Here is a 16057-nt window from a genome sequence, read left to right as displayed (position 1 = left end):
ATAATTCATTGTGGGTATCCTGAAAACCTGACTGGCTAGGTGTGTTCCGAGGCTCAATTTGCATAGAATGTAGAGATCAGGATGTGCTCAGTTCCAGCAAAATTTTAGAAAAGATTCTGCTGGAACAGAGCCTTCTCTAAAATACCTGCAGCAGTGCATGTGTATTTGCTGGCACAGATACAGTGCTCCCCCGTAAATTTGCAGTCAGCGGTTCGCGGTCCCGGTCATTCATGGTATTTTCCGACCGCGAACCGCTGACCAGGAGAGGACAGCTGGAGAGGCAGGAGAGGGCAGCCAGAATGCCGGCTAGTGAAGGAAATCACTCACTGTATGCTCCGACCGCCTTTTCCTGTACTAAAGTCGGGCCTCACCAATCAGGAGCTGCTTTGACACGCAGCTCCTGATTGGTAAGGCCCGACTTTAATTCGTTATTATCCTTAGGAAAATTCCCAGTGGAACATAGTCATATTATGATCACACCAATTTTAGACCTATTGCCAGTATTCCCTTGGCCACCAAAATACTGGAAGGTTTAGTAAATGTTGAACTTACTACCTATCTGGAGAAATACAATATTCTTCATGACAACCAATCCGGTTTTAGGGCAGGCTACAGCACGGAAACAGTCATAGCTTTACTGATTGATCACTTGCACTCGCTTTTCAGCTCAGGTTCAAGTGCTATAATTTTGCAACTTGACCTAAGCAGTGCATTTGACCTGGTGGACCATTCTATTCTTTTGGACTGTTTAGAATCCATCGGAATCTCAGGCAATGTCCTGAATTGGTTCCGAAGGTTCCTGGGGAAAAGATCTTACAAGGTGCTAAAAGACGATAATCTTTCTTATGGTTGGGAAAATTCTTGCGGAGTACCTCAGGGCTCCCCTTTGTCTCCTACCCTGTTTAACATCTATCTTGTTTCATTGGGCAACCTTTTACAGAGTTTAAAGCTTAAATTCTTTATCTATGCAGATGAAATTACTATTGTTATCCCACTAAGCTCTCTTATATCTGAACTTATAAATTCCTTATCAATCATTCTAAGTCAGGTTGAACTCTGGATGTCTGCTTTCAGACTAAAATTAAGTAAAGAAAAGACCAAATTCTTTTTAGCAGCTTCTAATGATAAAATCAGGGCAACCACGATGCATGTAAATGGGTTGAATTACAATATTGAACAATCTCAAAAAAAAAACTAGGAGTAACCTTGGACAAACATCTTACATTAGAAAAGCATTCTGATTTAGTGTTTAAGAAAAGTATTTCAGTGCTCTGGAAACTCCATACTATTAAAAAATATTTTGACAAAGTTTCCTTTCGTCTACTAGTCCAATCTTCTATCCTGAGTATTCTTGATTATTGCAATATTATTTATGTAGGCGCTCCCAAGAAAATTATTAGAAATTTAAGGATGGTCTAGAACAGTGTTCTACAACCACCGGTCCATGGACCAGTGCCGGTCCACAGACATTTCCTGCCGGTCCACAGGGCCAGCGTTTGCATCAGGCCCAAAACAGTGTTCTTCAACCGCCGGTCCACGGTGCGATTGATGCGGCGTTATCTTCGAGCCAGCTCCCTCTTCCTAACTGATTCAGTGCACAAAGCCACGGGCTGTGGCTCCTACGTGCGTCCTGCGCCTGAACCGGAAGCCTTCTCTCTGACATTGCAACGTCAGAGGGAAGGCTTCCAGATGAGGCACGGGACATGCAAGGTGCAATTAGTACTATGATGGGGGCGGGGGCTGGGGTGGAGATTGCGTAGAGATGGGCGGGGTCTGGACCACGACTTAGCCCAGTGTTCTTCAACCGCCAGTCCATGGACCAGTGCCGGTCCACAGGGCCAGCACGTGCATCAGGCCCAAAACAGTGTTCTTCAACCGCCGGTCCATGGTGCGATCGAAGTGGCGTTATCTTTGAGCCAGCTCCCTCTTCCTAACTGATTCAGTGCACAAAGACACGGGCAATGGCTTCTGCGCGCGTCCTGCGCCTGAACCGGAAGCCTTCTCTCTGACATTGCAACGTCAGAGGGAAGGCTTCCAGATGAGGCACGGGATGTGCAAGGTGCAATTAGTACTAGTATGGGGGCGGGGTCTGGGGTGGAGATTGGGTAGAGATGGGCGGGGTCTGGCCCAAGAGTTAGCCCAGTGTTCTTCAACCGCCGGTCCACGGACCGATGCCGGTCCACAGAATAATTCTTTTATTTCTGCCGGTCCATAGGTGTAAAAAGGTTGAAAAACACTGGTCTAGAACACAGCTGTCCGCCTTATTTATGGCCTAAAGAAATGGAAACATATCACCCCTTCCTATCAAAAGCTTCATTGGCTGCCATTTGAATCCAGAGTTCTGTTTAAGTTTTCGCGCTTCTGTTATAAAATAACATTTGGTGTGCTTCCGAGTTACTTAATCTCCCATTTTAATTTGAATTATACAAATAAGAGCTCTTGAAGATTACATTTGTTCGCCTACCCTCAGTTAAATTTTGCCAGTACAAAAGGTTTTGTGAAAGAATTTTTACCTTTCAGGCAGCTAAATTAAATATTTGGCTTGCCCAGTGTGTGTTAGAAGCCACTTCCGACCTGGACTTTAGAAAACAGATAAAAACTCAATTATTTAATAGGCTAGGGCCTTAATTCTTTTTTCTATTTTTATCTTGCTACGTAAAATTCTCCACATTCTTATATACTGTATGCATTTTATAAATTATGTATTTCTTTTCTTCAGCTGCCTTTAATTGCTGTCTTTTTAAATAACTTGTATTGTTTGTATCTTATCCAATTGTTGTGAATCGCATGGAAGTCCAGGGTATGGCGGTATATAAAAATAAATTTATTATTATTATTCCTGAGCCTATCACCTCTCAACTTCATCCTATGTCCTTTCATTCCAGAGCTTCATTTCAAATGAAAGAGGCTCGACATGCGCATTTACGCCATGTAGGTATTTAAACATCTCTATCATTTCTCCCCTTTCCCGCCTTTCCTCCAAAGTAAAAATATTGAGATCTTTAACATCTGTCTCCATAGGCCTTATGATGAAGACCACGCACCATTGTAGTAGTTTTCCTCTGGACCAACACCACCTTTTTTATATCTTTTTGAAGGTGCGGTCTCCAGAATTGTACACATGAGGTCTCACCAGAGTTTTATACAGGGGCATCCATACCTCCTTTTTCCTACTGGCCATACCTCTTCCTATGCACACTAGCATCCTTCTACCTTTTACCATCACCTTTTTAACCTGTTTGGCCACCTTAAGATCATCACATACAATCACACCCAAATCCCATTCTTCTGTCATGCACATAAGTTCTTCACCCTTTAAACTGTACCGTTCCTTTAGGTCTTTGCAGCCCAAATGCTAGACGCTGCTTAAAGAATCTCACCTGTAGGCACCCAAGCAAGCATAGGCACACTAAGCATCCTAGACATAGGCGCCATTTCATTAGGCCAGCTTTTTACTTGCCTAAGTTGGTGACATCTATGTTGGATGCCTAATGATACAACAAAAGAAATTGACCCTATTCACTCCACAAAGAGTGCACACAAGAAAAGAAAGAATTGTGGAGAATCGATGTTCAAGTTGATGGCTTTATTAGAACAAACAAATAATCTACATAAATACATTTAGGGCCGGAACCTCTAGAAATATATTGTTTGTTCTAATAAAGTCATCAGCTTGGACATCGATTCTCCACAATTCTTTGTTTTCTTATGGATGCCTAACTCAACCAAGCCTATTCTCCACCACTAATCACACCTGTGTGAGATAGGCATCGTTAGGTGTCCTAAGAGTTTGACGCCAAACTCTTAAATTGTTTAATTAAAATTTTTTTGGGATTGGCTGAAAACTGGCGTGGTCAATTACCATGCCAAATAAGCCAATTAAAAAATAAAAGTTAGGCACAGATCATGAACTTAGGCATCACTAGACAGCTGCAATTAGGGTGCCTAATGGTGCCTAATGTAGGCGCCATTTATAGAATTTGTCTGAAAGTGATATACGAGTATTTTTATTGACAACTTTTTTTCAGTTCATTTGACTGTTTTGGGCTAGTTTGCTTGGACTGTTGTTTTATTGCATATTTTCAGTACAAAATATTACTGTTGCAACACTTGACCTTGTGTATGTAGTTTTCTGTAAGAAATGAGAGACCATTTTTAATTCGCTGCTTAAAAAAGCCGTTTTCAAAATTACCTTATAATGCAAAGTTCTTGGATATTTTTATCTGTAGATTCTGCACCAGCTCTTACAGGGAGAACAAAATACCAACAACATTTACACCTGCTTTTCCTATGAAACATACTGCACATGTTTTTGAAAATACAAAACGACTCATATCACTGCCATCCCTGAACTAACCCCACCCTGGGAATGTCTGCATAAAAACATAGGTCAAGCTATTACCCTCTTCCATGAAACTGCGCTAGCAGTTTCGAGGGCAGAGAGCTGTGCGCTGCTCCCGATGCTCATAGGAACTCTATGAGCGTCGGGAGCAGCGCAGGCCATTCAGCACGGCTCCCCGCGCTAGAAACTGCTAGCGCAGTTTCGTAGAAGAGGGGGTATGTGTGTTTTTCCATAGAATGTACAATTTTCAAAAAGCCCTTTCGTCCATATACCGTATTTTCACGCATATAACGCGCGCGTTATACGCGTTTTTACCTACTGCGCATACCCCTCGTGCGTTATACGCGTGAGCGCGGTATACAAAAATTTTTTTACATAGTTCCCACCCCGCCCGACGCCCGATTCACCCCCCCCAGCAGGACCGTTCGCACCCCCACCCCGAACGACCGCTCGCACGCGCTCCCACCCGCACCCGCATCCACGATCGGAGCAAGAGGGAGCCCAAGCCCTCTTGCCCGGCCGACTCCCCAACTCCCCGACAATATCGGGCCAGGAGGGAGCCCAAACCCTCCTGGCCACGGCGACCCCCTACCCCCACCCCGCACTACATTATGGGCAGGAGGGATCCCAGGCCCTCCTGCCCTCGACGCAAACCCCCCTCCCTCCAACGACCGCCCCCCCCCCAAGAACCTCCGACCGCCCCCCCAGCCGACCCGCGACCCCCCTGGCCGACCCCCACGACACCCCCACCCCCCTTCCCCGTACCTTTGGTAGTTGGCCGGACAGACGGGAGATGCTGTTGTATAGTCAAAATAGTATTCACTGGGCAAATTACAAGGCCAGATAGAGGGGGGCCACAGCCACGTGGTGAAAAGCACACCACCAGAAAAACAGCCTTGGTGAAAACTAAGCGGCAAGCATGCTCAGACCATTGCGCATGCTTACAGAGCTGGGAGCAGGGCAGGGCGGGCGAAAGAAGAGTCGGGACAGCGCACGGAGAGGCGGGGCAGTGCACGGAAAGTCAGGGTGGGTGAACGGAGAGTCGGGACAGCGCACGGAGAGTCGGGGCAGTGCACGGAAAGTCAGGGCGGGTGAACGGAGAGTCGGGACAGCGCACGGAGAGTCGGGGAGGGCGAAAGGAGAGTCGGGGTGGCCAGAGGAGAGTCGGGGCGGGCGAAAGGACAGTCGGGCAGCATGCGCGGTATACTCGTGAGCGCGGTATACAAAAGTTTTTGTACATAAAATCGTGGTTTCTGCGCGCTATACCCGTGTGCGCGTTTTACACGGGTGCGCGTTATCTGCGTGAAAATACGGTAAGTAGCCATTTTAACTGGTAAATGACTTTTAAAAATGACCCTTCCAATAGAGCAATGGAGTTGCCCTCCTGGTCCTTTTGGACACAAGATATAAAGGTGAAAACAAGTTTAAACAATACATTTTATTGGATTAACTTATTTCTGGCTAGTTTCCCAGAACCTAACTCCTATCAAATTAGTGATTTTGCATTGACTTGATGAAGGGCGCACAATGCTAGAAAACTAGTTATGTGTATTTAGGGATCCTTCTACCAAACTGCAATAAGATTTGCATTACCACGGTTTAACATGAGATTCTACAGTGTGGTTTCAAGTTTCTAGTTCAAATTTCTTTATTTTTGATATATCATCTATGAAAACAAGTGTCTAAATGGTGTATAATATAATGAGATTACAAAAAGAAATTAAAAAGCAATTGAAAGCAATATTTATTTATTCAGTTTTCTATACCATTATCCCAGGAGAGCTCAGAACGGTTTACATGGGTTTATTCAGGTAGTCAAGCATTTTTCCCTGTCTGTCCCGGTGGGCTCACAATTTATCTGATGTACCTGGGGCAATGGGGGGATTAAGTGATTTGCCCAGGGTCACAAGGAGCAGCGTAGGTTTGAACCCACAACCCCAGGGTGCTGTGGCTGTAGCTTTAACCACTGCGCCACACTCTCCTCTTAGCAAATATTTAAAATACTAGACAAGTTCACATTGACGTATGTGGAACAAAAGGGAAGTAGGGGAGGGGAAGTTTTTAAATACATCAAAGTAAAATTAATAAAAAAAGGGGAGGTAAATGGAGAATAGTGATACATTAGGGTGGGGATCGCTTCAAGAGAAGCGTTTTGGTGTTTCAGGGCAAATCAGTGTGTTGTTTTCCAAAAGACTTCATGAGAATTAAGGGTTTCAGAAGCGAGAGCTGATACTAAAGAGTAGAGGCGTCTTTAAAGAGAAAAGTTTTAAGTTTACATTTAAATTTTTCAAGAGAGTTCTCTAATCAAAGATCTAATGGAAGGGCATTCCACAGAGAGGGGGCAGTGACTGAAAAAGTGGATTTGCAAGTGGTATTGCAGAACAGTTCGCGTATTGATGGTATTGAAAGTAGGTTTTGGTTGTTGGATCGAAGGGCCCTGGATGATGAGTTTGGGATCAGTAGTTTGTCAATGAATGCCGGTTGGTTAGACTTTTTTGTTTTAAAGGTGAGGAGGAGCATTTTTTAGGTGAGGTGATGAGTGATGGGTAACCAATGTGCTTTACGGAGGAGAGGAGTAGCATGGTCAAATGTTTTTGCATGATAAATTAATTTAACAGCAGTATTTTGCAATAGTTGTAAGCAACAGATTTCTTTCTGGGTTATACCTTGATATAGAGTATTGCAGTAGTCTATGGTTGAAATTTCAAGAGAGTGAATCAGGATGTTGATAGAGGGGAGATCAAGAAAAGAAGAGATAGAACGGATGAGCCTAAGCTTATGAAAACATTTCTGCGTAACTGCACTAATTTGTTGATGGAAGATGAGGTCTTTGTCAAGGATGACCTGCAAATTTAATGTGGTCCCTTAGTGAGAGGTATTTCCACTATTTTTTATTGCAGATTGTGGTACCTGCTCACAGCTAATGTAGAAGCACTTAGATATTCCATCCAGCACAATAAGTGCAACACATTAACTGTCAAATGCCACGTCATGATCTCTGAGATATAAAGCATTTAACACCTGGTTTACCGCATGCTAACTGTGAAAACTCCACAAAACCTCTTAACATGGCTTTTAGGAAAGGATCCCCCTAAGTCGAGTAAAAAGCTGGCACCATTGCTAGCCTTTATTTATGCAGATTTCAGGACTAGTGAAATAAGACTCATTTCAGAGCCATCAACATACACAAAGCCTAGAATATAATCATTCTAAAGTATAAGCACTAAGAAAATGAAGCTTTATAATTAGGGTTCAATTTTTTCTTTATTTAAAGGGTAGTTTTTATAACTAAGAGTCTGTGTAAATGGTGCACATGTTATTCTTCCCACTGCGGGTACCTGCAAATTTCCAACACTAACAAGTGGCGTTTAAGCATTTACATTCACAGTTCTCTTTGGCACCAAATTTTCTGGATTAAGTGCATGTTTGTTTTCCAACATGTATGTATAAATCCAAACTAGAGAATGACACAGGGACAAATTTGACCCCTTCGGGGGATGTTGGGATGTGAGGGGGGATGTGGGGGATATCAGGGCAATGTGGAGATGTGAGGGGGGATGGCAGGGGAGGGGTGTAGAGCTCCATGGCTCAGCAGATCCTTGCAGGGGGAATCCCCATCAGCTGAGCCACCAGGAATCCTTGAAATTGGCTCAGCTGATGCGGATTTCTCCTGCCGTGATCAGCTGATGTAAAGCCTACTGTGGGGGTTTTTTCTCTTTTTGGGTGGTGGGAGGGGGTCATGACCACTGGGGGAGTAAAGGGGGGGGGGAGGTCATGCCTTAAATCTTCCAGTGCTCTTCTTGTCAGTTTGGGCACCTTTGTGGAACTTAGATGCAACTCAAACAGGTCTAACTGCCAGCGTTTAAGTTCCCTCTAGGAAAGCTTTGATTATGGCTGGGGTACATCCAGGTTGAAGCTCGACCAATTCCCACCCATAACATACCTCTTTGCTCTCTGGACAGCAGCTTAGAATTGCTGCTGCACATCCAGAAAGTTGGTTTTGATTATCGGTACTTGGATGCCATCCCTGCTATATTCAGCATGAAGCCTAGTGACTGAAAACTGTTGAATAAACATGCAGCAGCCTATGTGAACCCTTGAGAAAGCCAGCAATTCTGGTAAAACGGGTCCCATCGGCTGTGGCTGCCTGCAACATTTGAGATAAGTAAATTTTGAAGATAGATTGAACATTAATTCAAATGAATATAGTTTTAAGAGAAGAGTCAATGGAGAAGATTTTATAAACATTTATATTAAAAGGAGAAAGAATCATAATAAATATAACAGAAATAGAATGAAAAAGGAAGGGGGAGGTTTTTCAGGATCAATGAATGAAACGTGGAACCTTGTCAGACTTGGCTGAGGTTTATTCCCTGTCACCAAGCAGGTCTCTCAGATCCTTTTCCTCCCTTCTTTTTTTTAAAAATACCTTATGCTTTGAACAATGGGATCTTTTTGTTATTTTAAAAATGAGCCCCATAGTTTGGATAAGAAAGTAAATAATTAACCCCCCCCCCACCCCAACAAACAAACATACTCAAGGAGGTCCAAAAATGTTTTACAAGACAATCACTGAATTTCTCCAAATAGAAGAAGCAAGGCTGCTTAGAATTCACCAAGAGATTCCCGGGGGTCTTTTGCACAGTTTTCCTTTTTCTCCCATCTCCCCATGCCTCACACTGCCTTTCTTCACTAACTTGCCTCTTACACTCATCCATCCTTCCTTTTTTTCTTTCTCCCACTTTCTCTTGAACAGCTTCCTCTCTGTGTTTCTACCTCATGCTCTTTCTTCCTTCTTTCCAGATGGAAAATAGAGAACAAAACCTTTTATTTTCCAGAAAGAATTTGTCTCTCTTGTCCTTGTTTCTCGAACCAGGGCTCCCCAAACCTGTCGGGGACCGTACAGCCAGTCCAGTATTTCAGGATCTCCACACTGAATACGAACGAACGAGTTAAATTTGAATGCTTTTGGAAACCTGGCATATGCAAATTCATCTCATGCATAGTCAGTGTGGGGATCCTGAAAGCCCAGCCAGACACAGAAGGGCAGTCCTCAGCCTTCCAGCTCTGCACATCTTTCCAGGGTCCTGAAAGTCTACTCTCAGATTGCAGGAGATACTTTTCTAGCATAAAATGTAATCCATCAAATAATAAAACCTTGTGGGCTTTTGTTTTCAATCTGATAATAATATGCTGAGGAAATTGTTAGTCTCAATAAAAGAAAATTGCATTTTACAAAAAGTTAAAATTCACATTTAACCCTTTCAGGACCAAGGGACATATTTGTCCCATAACTTTAAAATCCTATAAATTTTGATTGGGATAGTCTACAGTTCTAAATTTGATATGTACGGATTCCATATGATACTGCCTTTATGTAAACAAACTGGTTTTCATTCATGGACATTCATGGACATTCATTCATTAGCGTCGTTGCCAGATTGACGAGAAGATTCACTTGCCACACTGTCCATAAGCCAGAAGTGTGATTTTTTAAATAAAAATAATGATATTTCACAAAAAAAATCAATTTTTTGGCATCTGCAAGCCCTTTTTACCATAAAAATGTCGTCAAAACCACAAAAATTGGCCTACGATCCTTATGGTCCTGAAAGGGTTAATGGTAGTTTTTCTCTCCCGATACAGACGTGCTTTGGAATGTCGATATAAATATAATTAATTGCCTGTCATATATAAAACTGAAATAGAAGATTGTGCTTGAAAAATATATGAAAAAAATACTTGTTCTGTGAGCTTTAAAATTTTACTCAGTCTTAAAAGAAGTAAAAGTGTATTGCAAAAGAAAAATGTGTTTCCTCCATTTCTGCAAAAGGGGTTAATTAAAATATAAAAAATATTGTTAGTTCTTCATTTAGTAAAATCTAATAAACACTTTCTGAAACTGAAAAACTATTAAATCTATGCTTATTTTTATTTTTTTTTTTAATTTCACTGAAATGCTTGCTTTCTCCACCTTTACCTGAGGAAGCTGTGTAGAGCACTAGAAGGATTCCTGCCAGTCCCACCATCCTGTAACAGAATATCCCCGAGTAGTGAGCTCTGCTTGTCCCTCTGCTGCAATTTCGGGATTACCTGTTGGCTTTGCTTTCTTAGCCCGATGGTCTTTATAGGTCCCCTCTGGGAACCAGCCTAAATAACCCCTTCCTGCAGCCCCTCCTTATCTGCCTGATCTCTGCACGTTCACCACTCTGTTAACATCATCCCTTCCTGTGTCATCCAAGGGACCACCCAGGCGTCAGCTCCTATCTCCTCGCCTACTGCAGCCCCTTCCCCTGGCACTGAGGAGGGGGCTAGACAAGGGGTACTTAGGGGCGTTTATGCCAGATCTCTGTACATGTTGCTTTTCCTTCTGAATTCTGTCTGTTCTGTGCAGGAAATATTTTGTCTGTGTATGTGTGTGAGTGATCTGAATCTTCAGTTAAAAGGGGTCGCTGAAAAGTTCTCAGCCCAACCAAGAAGAGAATGATGTGGAGCCATGAAAAAAAGTTATTCCAGACTTTTCTTGACACTTTTCATTTCAATGATATGGAATTGGAATAACCAGTCGTCAATGCCAGAAGGCAAACATCAAGAATCAAGAAAAGGGAGAATGTTAAAAAAATAAAAAGCACTGGAGTCCACTGGGAAAGAATAATAGGAGATGAACCCCTAAATATCCTCTGCAGAGAAAAAGAGGTTCAATTCTTAGAAACCGTTACAAAGCAGGGAGAAAGGGAAGGAAGATACTGCAAAAAGTATTATATAGTTAACACATGTAAAATTGTCATGCCAATAAATTATCTGAATCTAACTGCCTCTTTTAACAAACTGCACTAGCGGTTTTTAGCACAGAGAGCCGCGCTGAATGATCTGCGCTGCTCCCGACGCTTAAAGGAACTCTAACACTGCACGTGCCGCTTTCCCTTCACCTCCGAAACAGGACGTAACTTTCTGTTTGAAGAAGGGAAGCTGCCACGTGCAGTTAGAGCCCTGCGACTTGAGTTAAGTTTCCTTGCGTTGCGGGAGAGAGAGCAGAGAGGGAGTAGGAAGGAGAAGCTGACCTTCAGGCAGTCGGGGCCCCCCTGCCCTTTTTGCTTCCCCCCTAATGTCGGCCCTGGGCCCCCCTGATATTTTTGTGCCCTAGGCATGTGCCTACTGGGCCTATCCTTTAATCCGGCCCTGATGGTGATTAGCTTTCAGTTGCAGGTGACGGGAATGCGAATACTAATGTTATGTGCTGCGAAAAACATTTGCTCCATTTAGTGTGATGGAGCTCAAAAAGTTTGAGAGACACTGCTGTAGACCAAGTGTAGCATTGGCTCAGGGTACCTGTGATAGAAGGTGCCAAAACCCTGTCTGGCATCTCTCCCCCCCCCTCCCCAATCTGTGGGCCCAGCATCCCCACTTTCTGTCCAACCACTCCCTCCCTGTCTATCTTTAAACTCCTTGAGAGCATTAGCAGCGACATTGATTCACTTGTTCTGAGTCATGGATTATAGAAAAAGATCTCCTGTCCATCTCTATCTACTACGTTATGTAACTTTTTTTTTGTTTCTGGAGAATAAGGGCCAAATTCTGTAAAGGACGTCTGAAAGTTAGGCAGCATTTAGATGTCCAGCGGGAAAATGCTGAGTGCAATTCTATAATACATAGACGTACTATAGAGAATCATGCTCATGGAGTCTAGACGCATCTAAATAGTTAAACGTCCTTTACAGAATTGCCTTTAGGTGTCACATAGACGTCTTCACACCATCTATAACGTTAACGCGTCTCATTATTAAGACATCATTAGAATGGCAATTTTATGCTGTTTTTCATTAAAATTGTATGCAGTGAAATTCTGGCACCACTATTATATTTTATTTATCTTTTAATCCTTTTTTTAATGTTGCTTCTGTCACAGGGAGCAGAATGGGAGTCAAACCAACTATGTCAGGGTGCTAAGGCCATAACTCTAATCATTGCATCTCACACACTCAGATAGTAAACCACACGTCATATCCAAAGCCAAGCTTATGGCCTCTTGATTTACAAGCAGTCATATCTCTAGGACAGACATAGGCAAACTATGACCCACAGGCCATATCTGGCCCATTTAGTTTTTTAGTCTGGCCCGCAGACCATCCAAACCCCGTCGACCGTGAGCTCTACATACCTCCCTCCAGAGCAGTGTCGGGCCGGCAGCACTCTAAACAGGCTGCTTTGTAGCCTTCTCTCGTCGGGGAATTCCCTCTGCCACATCACTGATGATGTCATCAGTAATGCGGCACATGGATGGAAAGGAAGGATGGAGGGTCAGCGGGGTTATGGCTGCGCGGCGGAGGTGGGTGCTCAAGGGATGGGAGGGAGGGAAGGATGGAAACTTGGCAAGGGTTCTGCTGCATGAGGGATGGGAGGGAAGGAGAGAAGGAGGGAAGGAGAGAAGGAGGGAAAGATAGAAGCTAGGTAAGGGTTCTGCTACACAGGGGGATGGGAGAGATGGAGGAATAGAAAGATGCACTTGGTCCAGCCCCTCTGTCAAATTTAAGAACCCATTGTGGCCCACAAGTCAAAAAGTTTGCCCACCCCTGCTCTAGGATAAACATCAAACATATACCTTCAACATTTGTCCAATTCCTCTTTTGGCCTTTATGTTCCTCAAAGTACATGAAAACAAAATATATATATAGTCAACCTCAGTTTGCGAGTAATGCGGACACCGGCAAACAGCACGCACCAACCCATGCCGGCACCACCACCTTGCCCATGCCACATCCAGCTCCACTGGAAACAGGAAGTGGAATCAAAAAGGGGTGGAGCTTGGCCGAGGAAATGCTGCGATGCTGGCGGAAGCCCCCCAATACACTGAAAACTCCTGAACAGCGAGAGAACAGAAGTTTTCAGTGAATTGGGGGGTTCCCCCTCCCAACCCCCCAACAGGAGTGCAACCACTTATAAGTGTAGTAGGGGTTCTACCCCCAACCCCCCTCAAAACACTCCCGTAAGCCGTAAAACCACTGGAAAGAGCAGCGCACAATCGTCCTGCTCACAAATGTTGGTGCACCATTGTTAGCGCGCCATTGACCTGCGCTCTGATTGAAATAAATTTTGCTTTTTATGCTTTATAAGAATTAAAAGATGAAAATTTGGCGTTTTCATATTTTATTTAGATGCTTTTAAAACAGGTCTAGCTCCAAACGCCAAAAAAAAGCCCAGGACATTTTGTTAAAGGTTTGATTATGCCTGTGGAATGTCCAAGTCCTAAGTCCACCCAAAGCACACCTGTAACAGGAGAGTATGGAGCAGTGATTAGAGCTACAGCTTCAGCAACCTGAAGTTGTGGGTTCAAACTATGTGCTGCTCCCTGTGACCTTGGGCGAATCACTTAATCCTCCATACATTAGATAGACACTAGGGAAAATGCTATGTTCAAATATATCACGAGCCGTATCGAGGTGGATGATGATATCTTTTTGCTTAAAGGACCCACGGCCACAAGAGGGCATCCGCTGAAAACCAGGGGCGGGAAATTTCATGGGCGACACCAGGAAGTATTTCTTCACCAAAAGGGTGGTTGATCATTGGAATGATCTTCTACTGCAGGTAACTGAGGCCAGCAGCGTGCCAGATTTTAAGAAAAAAAATGGGATAGGCATGTGGGATCTCTTAGTGCAGGGGTGTCCAATGTCGGTCCTCGAGGGCCGCAATCCAGTCGGGTTTTCAGGATTTCCCCAATGAATATGCATGAGATCTATTTGCATGCACTGCTTTCATTGTGTGCTAATAGATCTCATGCATATTCATTGGGGAAATCCTGAAAACCCGACTGGATTGCGGCCCTCGAGGACCGACATTGGACATCCCTGCCTTAGTGGAAGAAGTTAGGGGGGGTGGGTCATTAGAGTGGGCAGACTTGATGGGCCGTGGCCCTTTTCTGCCGTCATTTTCTATGCTTCTACCTGTGTGTAAACCGTTTTGAGTGTGGTTGTAAAACTACAAAAAGGTAGTATACAAGTACCAATCCCTTTCCCCTTAAGATTTGAACACACCAGAGACAAAAACAACCAGAAAGACATCTAGAAAGTCTGTTTTGAGAATGCCCACTTGGATGTTTTTGACTAGTAAGACGTCCAAGTGCCGGTTTTTGCTGTCTTTTGGACATCTATCCTTTTTTTTTTTTTTTTTTTAAATGAGCCCCATAGGTTATAGAATACCAACTATCACATGGTCAGCCTTTACAGGCATAAGTGTTAACATTCTTTAAGCTCCTTATTATATAGCATTGTCTTTATCATGTAGAAATACACAAGCATAAATTTGTAAGTGCTTATTTCTATGGATGTACTTTTGGCCAGCACATATGTACTTTTGGGGATGGAGATAACAGCAGTTTTAATAAATTGAGCAGTGGCAGCTATGAAAGCAAACAGAATGTTAGGAATTATTAGCAAAAGAATGGAAAACAAAAATGAGAATATTATATTGCCTTTCTTTTACTCCATGGTACGACCGCACCTTGAATAGTAACAAGGAGTGGTATAGTGGTTAGAGCAACGGCCTCAGCACCCTAAGGTTGTGGGTTCAAATCCCATGCTGCTCCTTATGACCCTGGGCAAGTCACTCAATTCTCCATTGCCCTAGATAGATTGTGAGCCCACTGGGACAGGTAGGGAAAATGCTTGAGTACCTGATTTTAAACTGCTTAGATAACTTTGATAGGCAGTATGTAAATACCTAAAATAAATAAATACTGGCCAAGGCTATCTGCAATATTTGAGATAAGTGTGGGCTGTCATCATAGTATATCCATACACCAAGGGGCTCATAATCAAAACAAAATGTGGCCTAAATGGGTACTTGGACAACCAAAAAACCTGATCGTCCAAGTACCCATAACCAAAGCTGGTTTTAGAAGTATCTAAAACCAGCTTAGGCCTTTCCCCTGCCTCTAAACGCAAAGAGCGAAACAAGGTGTTTTTTAGAGGAGGGAAAAGGGCAGGAGATGGGCTGACCTAGACATAGGTGTACAGCAGGTATAACCAAAAGTTTAGGCAGGTTGCCTAGTTGGCACTTATACATTTTGACTTAGACCAAGTCAAAACAGGTATAAGTGCCGAAAAGGGGCCGCTGAGCTGATCGTAGCAGCTCAGCGGCCCCAGCAACCTGCCTATCCCCTACTGCAATGATCGCGGCAGGAGAGATGGCCCTCCTACCCTCGGCGCACCCCCCCCCCACATGATCGCCTTCCCAAATCCCGATCAGCCCCCACCCACCGATCCCATGACCACCCCCACCGACCCCTCGATCCCACCCCTGTACCTCAAAACAGTTGGCCAGACGGACGGGTCTCATGTTCCTAAGGCCTCGCCCACAGGAGTGGCCTAAGGCTACTGGGCCGATTCCGGTTGGCCCAGGCGCCTCAGGCCCCACCTGTGGGTGGGGTTTGAGGCACCTGATCCAATCAGGCACTAAGGCCCACCATTCGACAGATGGCGGGCCTGCCGGACGGACAGGCTTGGGATCCGGCCGGCCAGCCAACTGTTTTGAGGTAAGGAGGGTGTTGAGGGTGGGGGTGGTGTCATGGGGTCGGCAGGGGGTCATGGTGTCAGTGGGTGGGGTGTTCAGGGGTGATTTGGGGGGGCTCCCTCCTGCCCCAATTGAGTTGGGCAGTTGAGATTTCAGCAGGGCAGGAGGGCTTGGGCTCCCTACTGCCCGATCCGATCGGGAGGGGTG

The 16057-nt window shown here is 44.2% G+C and overlaps 2 protein-coding genes across 3 annotated transcripts in view; one reads left to right on the top strand and one right to left on the bottom strand.

Moving 5' to 3' along the window:
- LOC117345554 (neural cell adhesion molecule 1-like) overlaps positions 1-10429 on the bottom strand; it is a 79981-nt gene extending 69552 nt beyond the window's left edge. The window contains exon 1 of one of the 2 annotated variants that reach the window (XM_033914371.1): positions 10323-10429. In XM_033914371.1, the coding sequence (XP_033770262.1) occupies positions 10323-10371 (49 nt within the window). In that variant the 5' untranslated portion in view covers positions 10372-10429. The remainder of the gene's footprint in view (positions 1-10322) is intronic. The other variant, XM_033914372.1, reaches the window with a different exon arrangement.
- ATP4A (ATPase H+/K+ transporting subunit alpha) overlaps positions 1-16057 on the top strand; it is a 160848-nt gene that overhangs the window by 14566 nt on the left and 130225 nt on the right. The window lies entirely within an intron of this gene.

The sequence above is a fragment of the Geotrypetes seraphini genome, chromosome 11 (genome assembly GCF_902459505.1).
Source record: "Geotrypetes seraphini chromosome 11, aGeoSer1.1, whole genome shotgun sequence".
Taxonomy (NCBI): domain Eukaryota; kingdom Metazoa; phylum Chordata; class Amphibia; order Gymnophiona; family Dermophiidae; genus Geotrypetes; species Geotrypetes seraphini.
The sequence above is the reverse complement of the archived record's forward strand: the minus strand, read 5'-3'. Positions and strand labels throughout refer to the sequence as shown.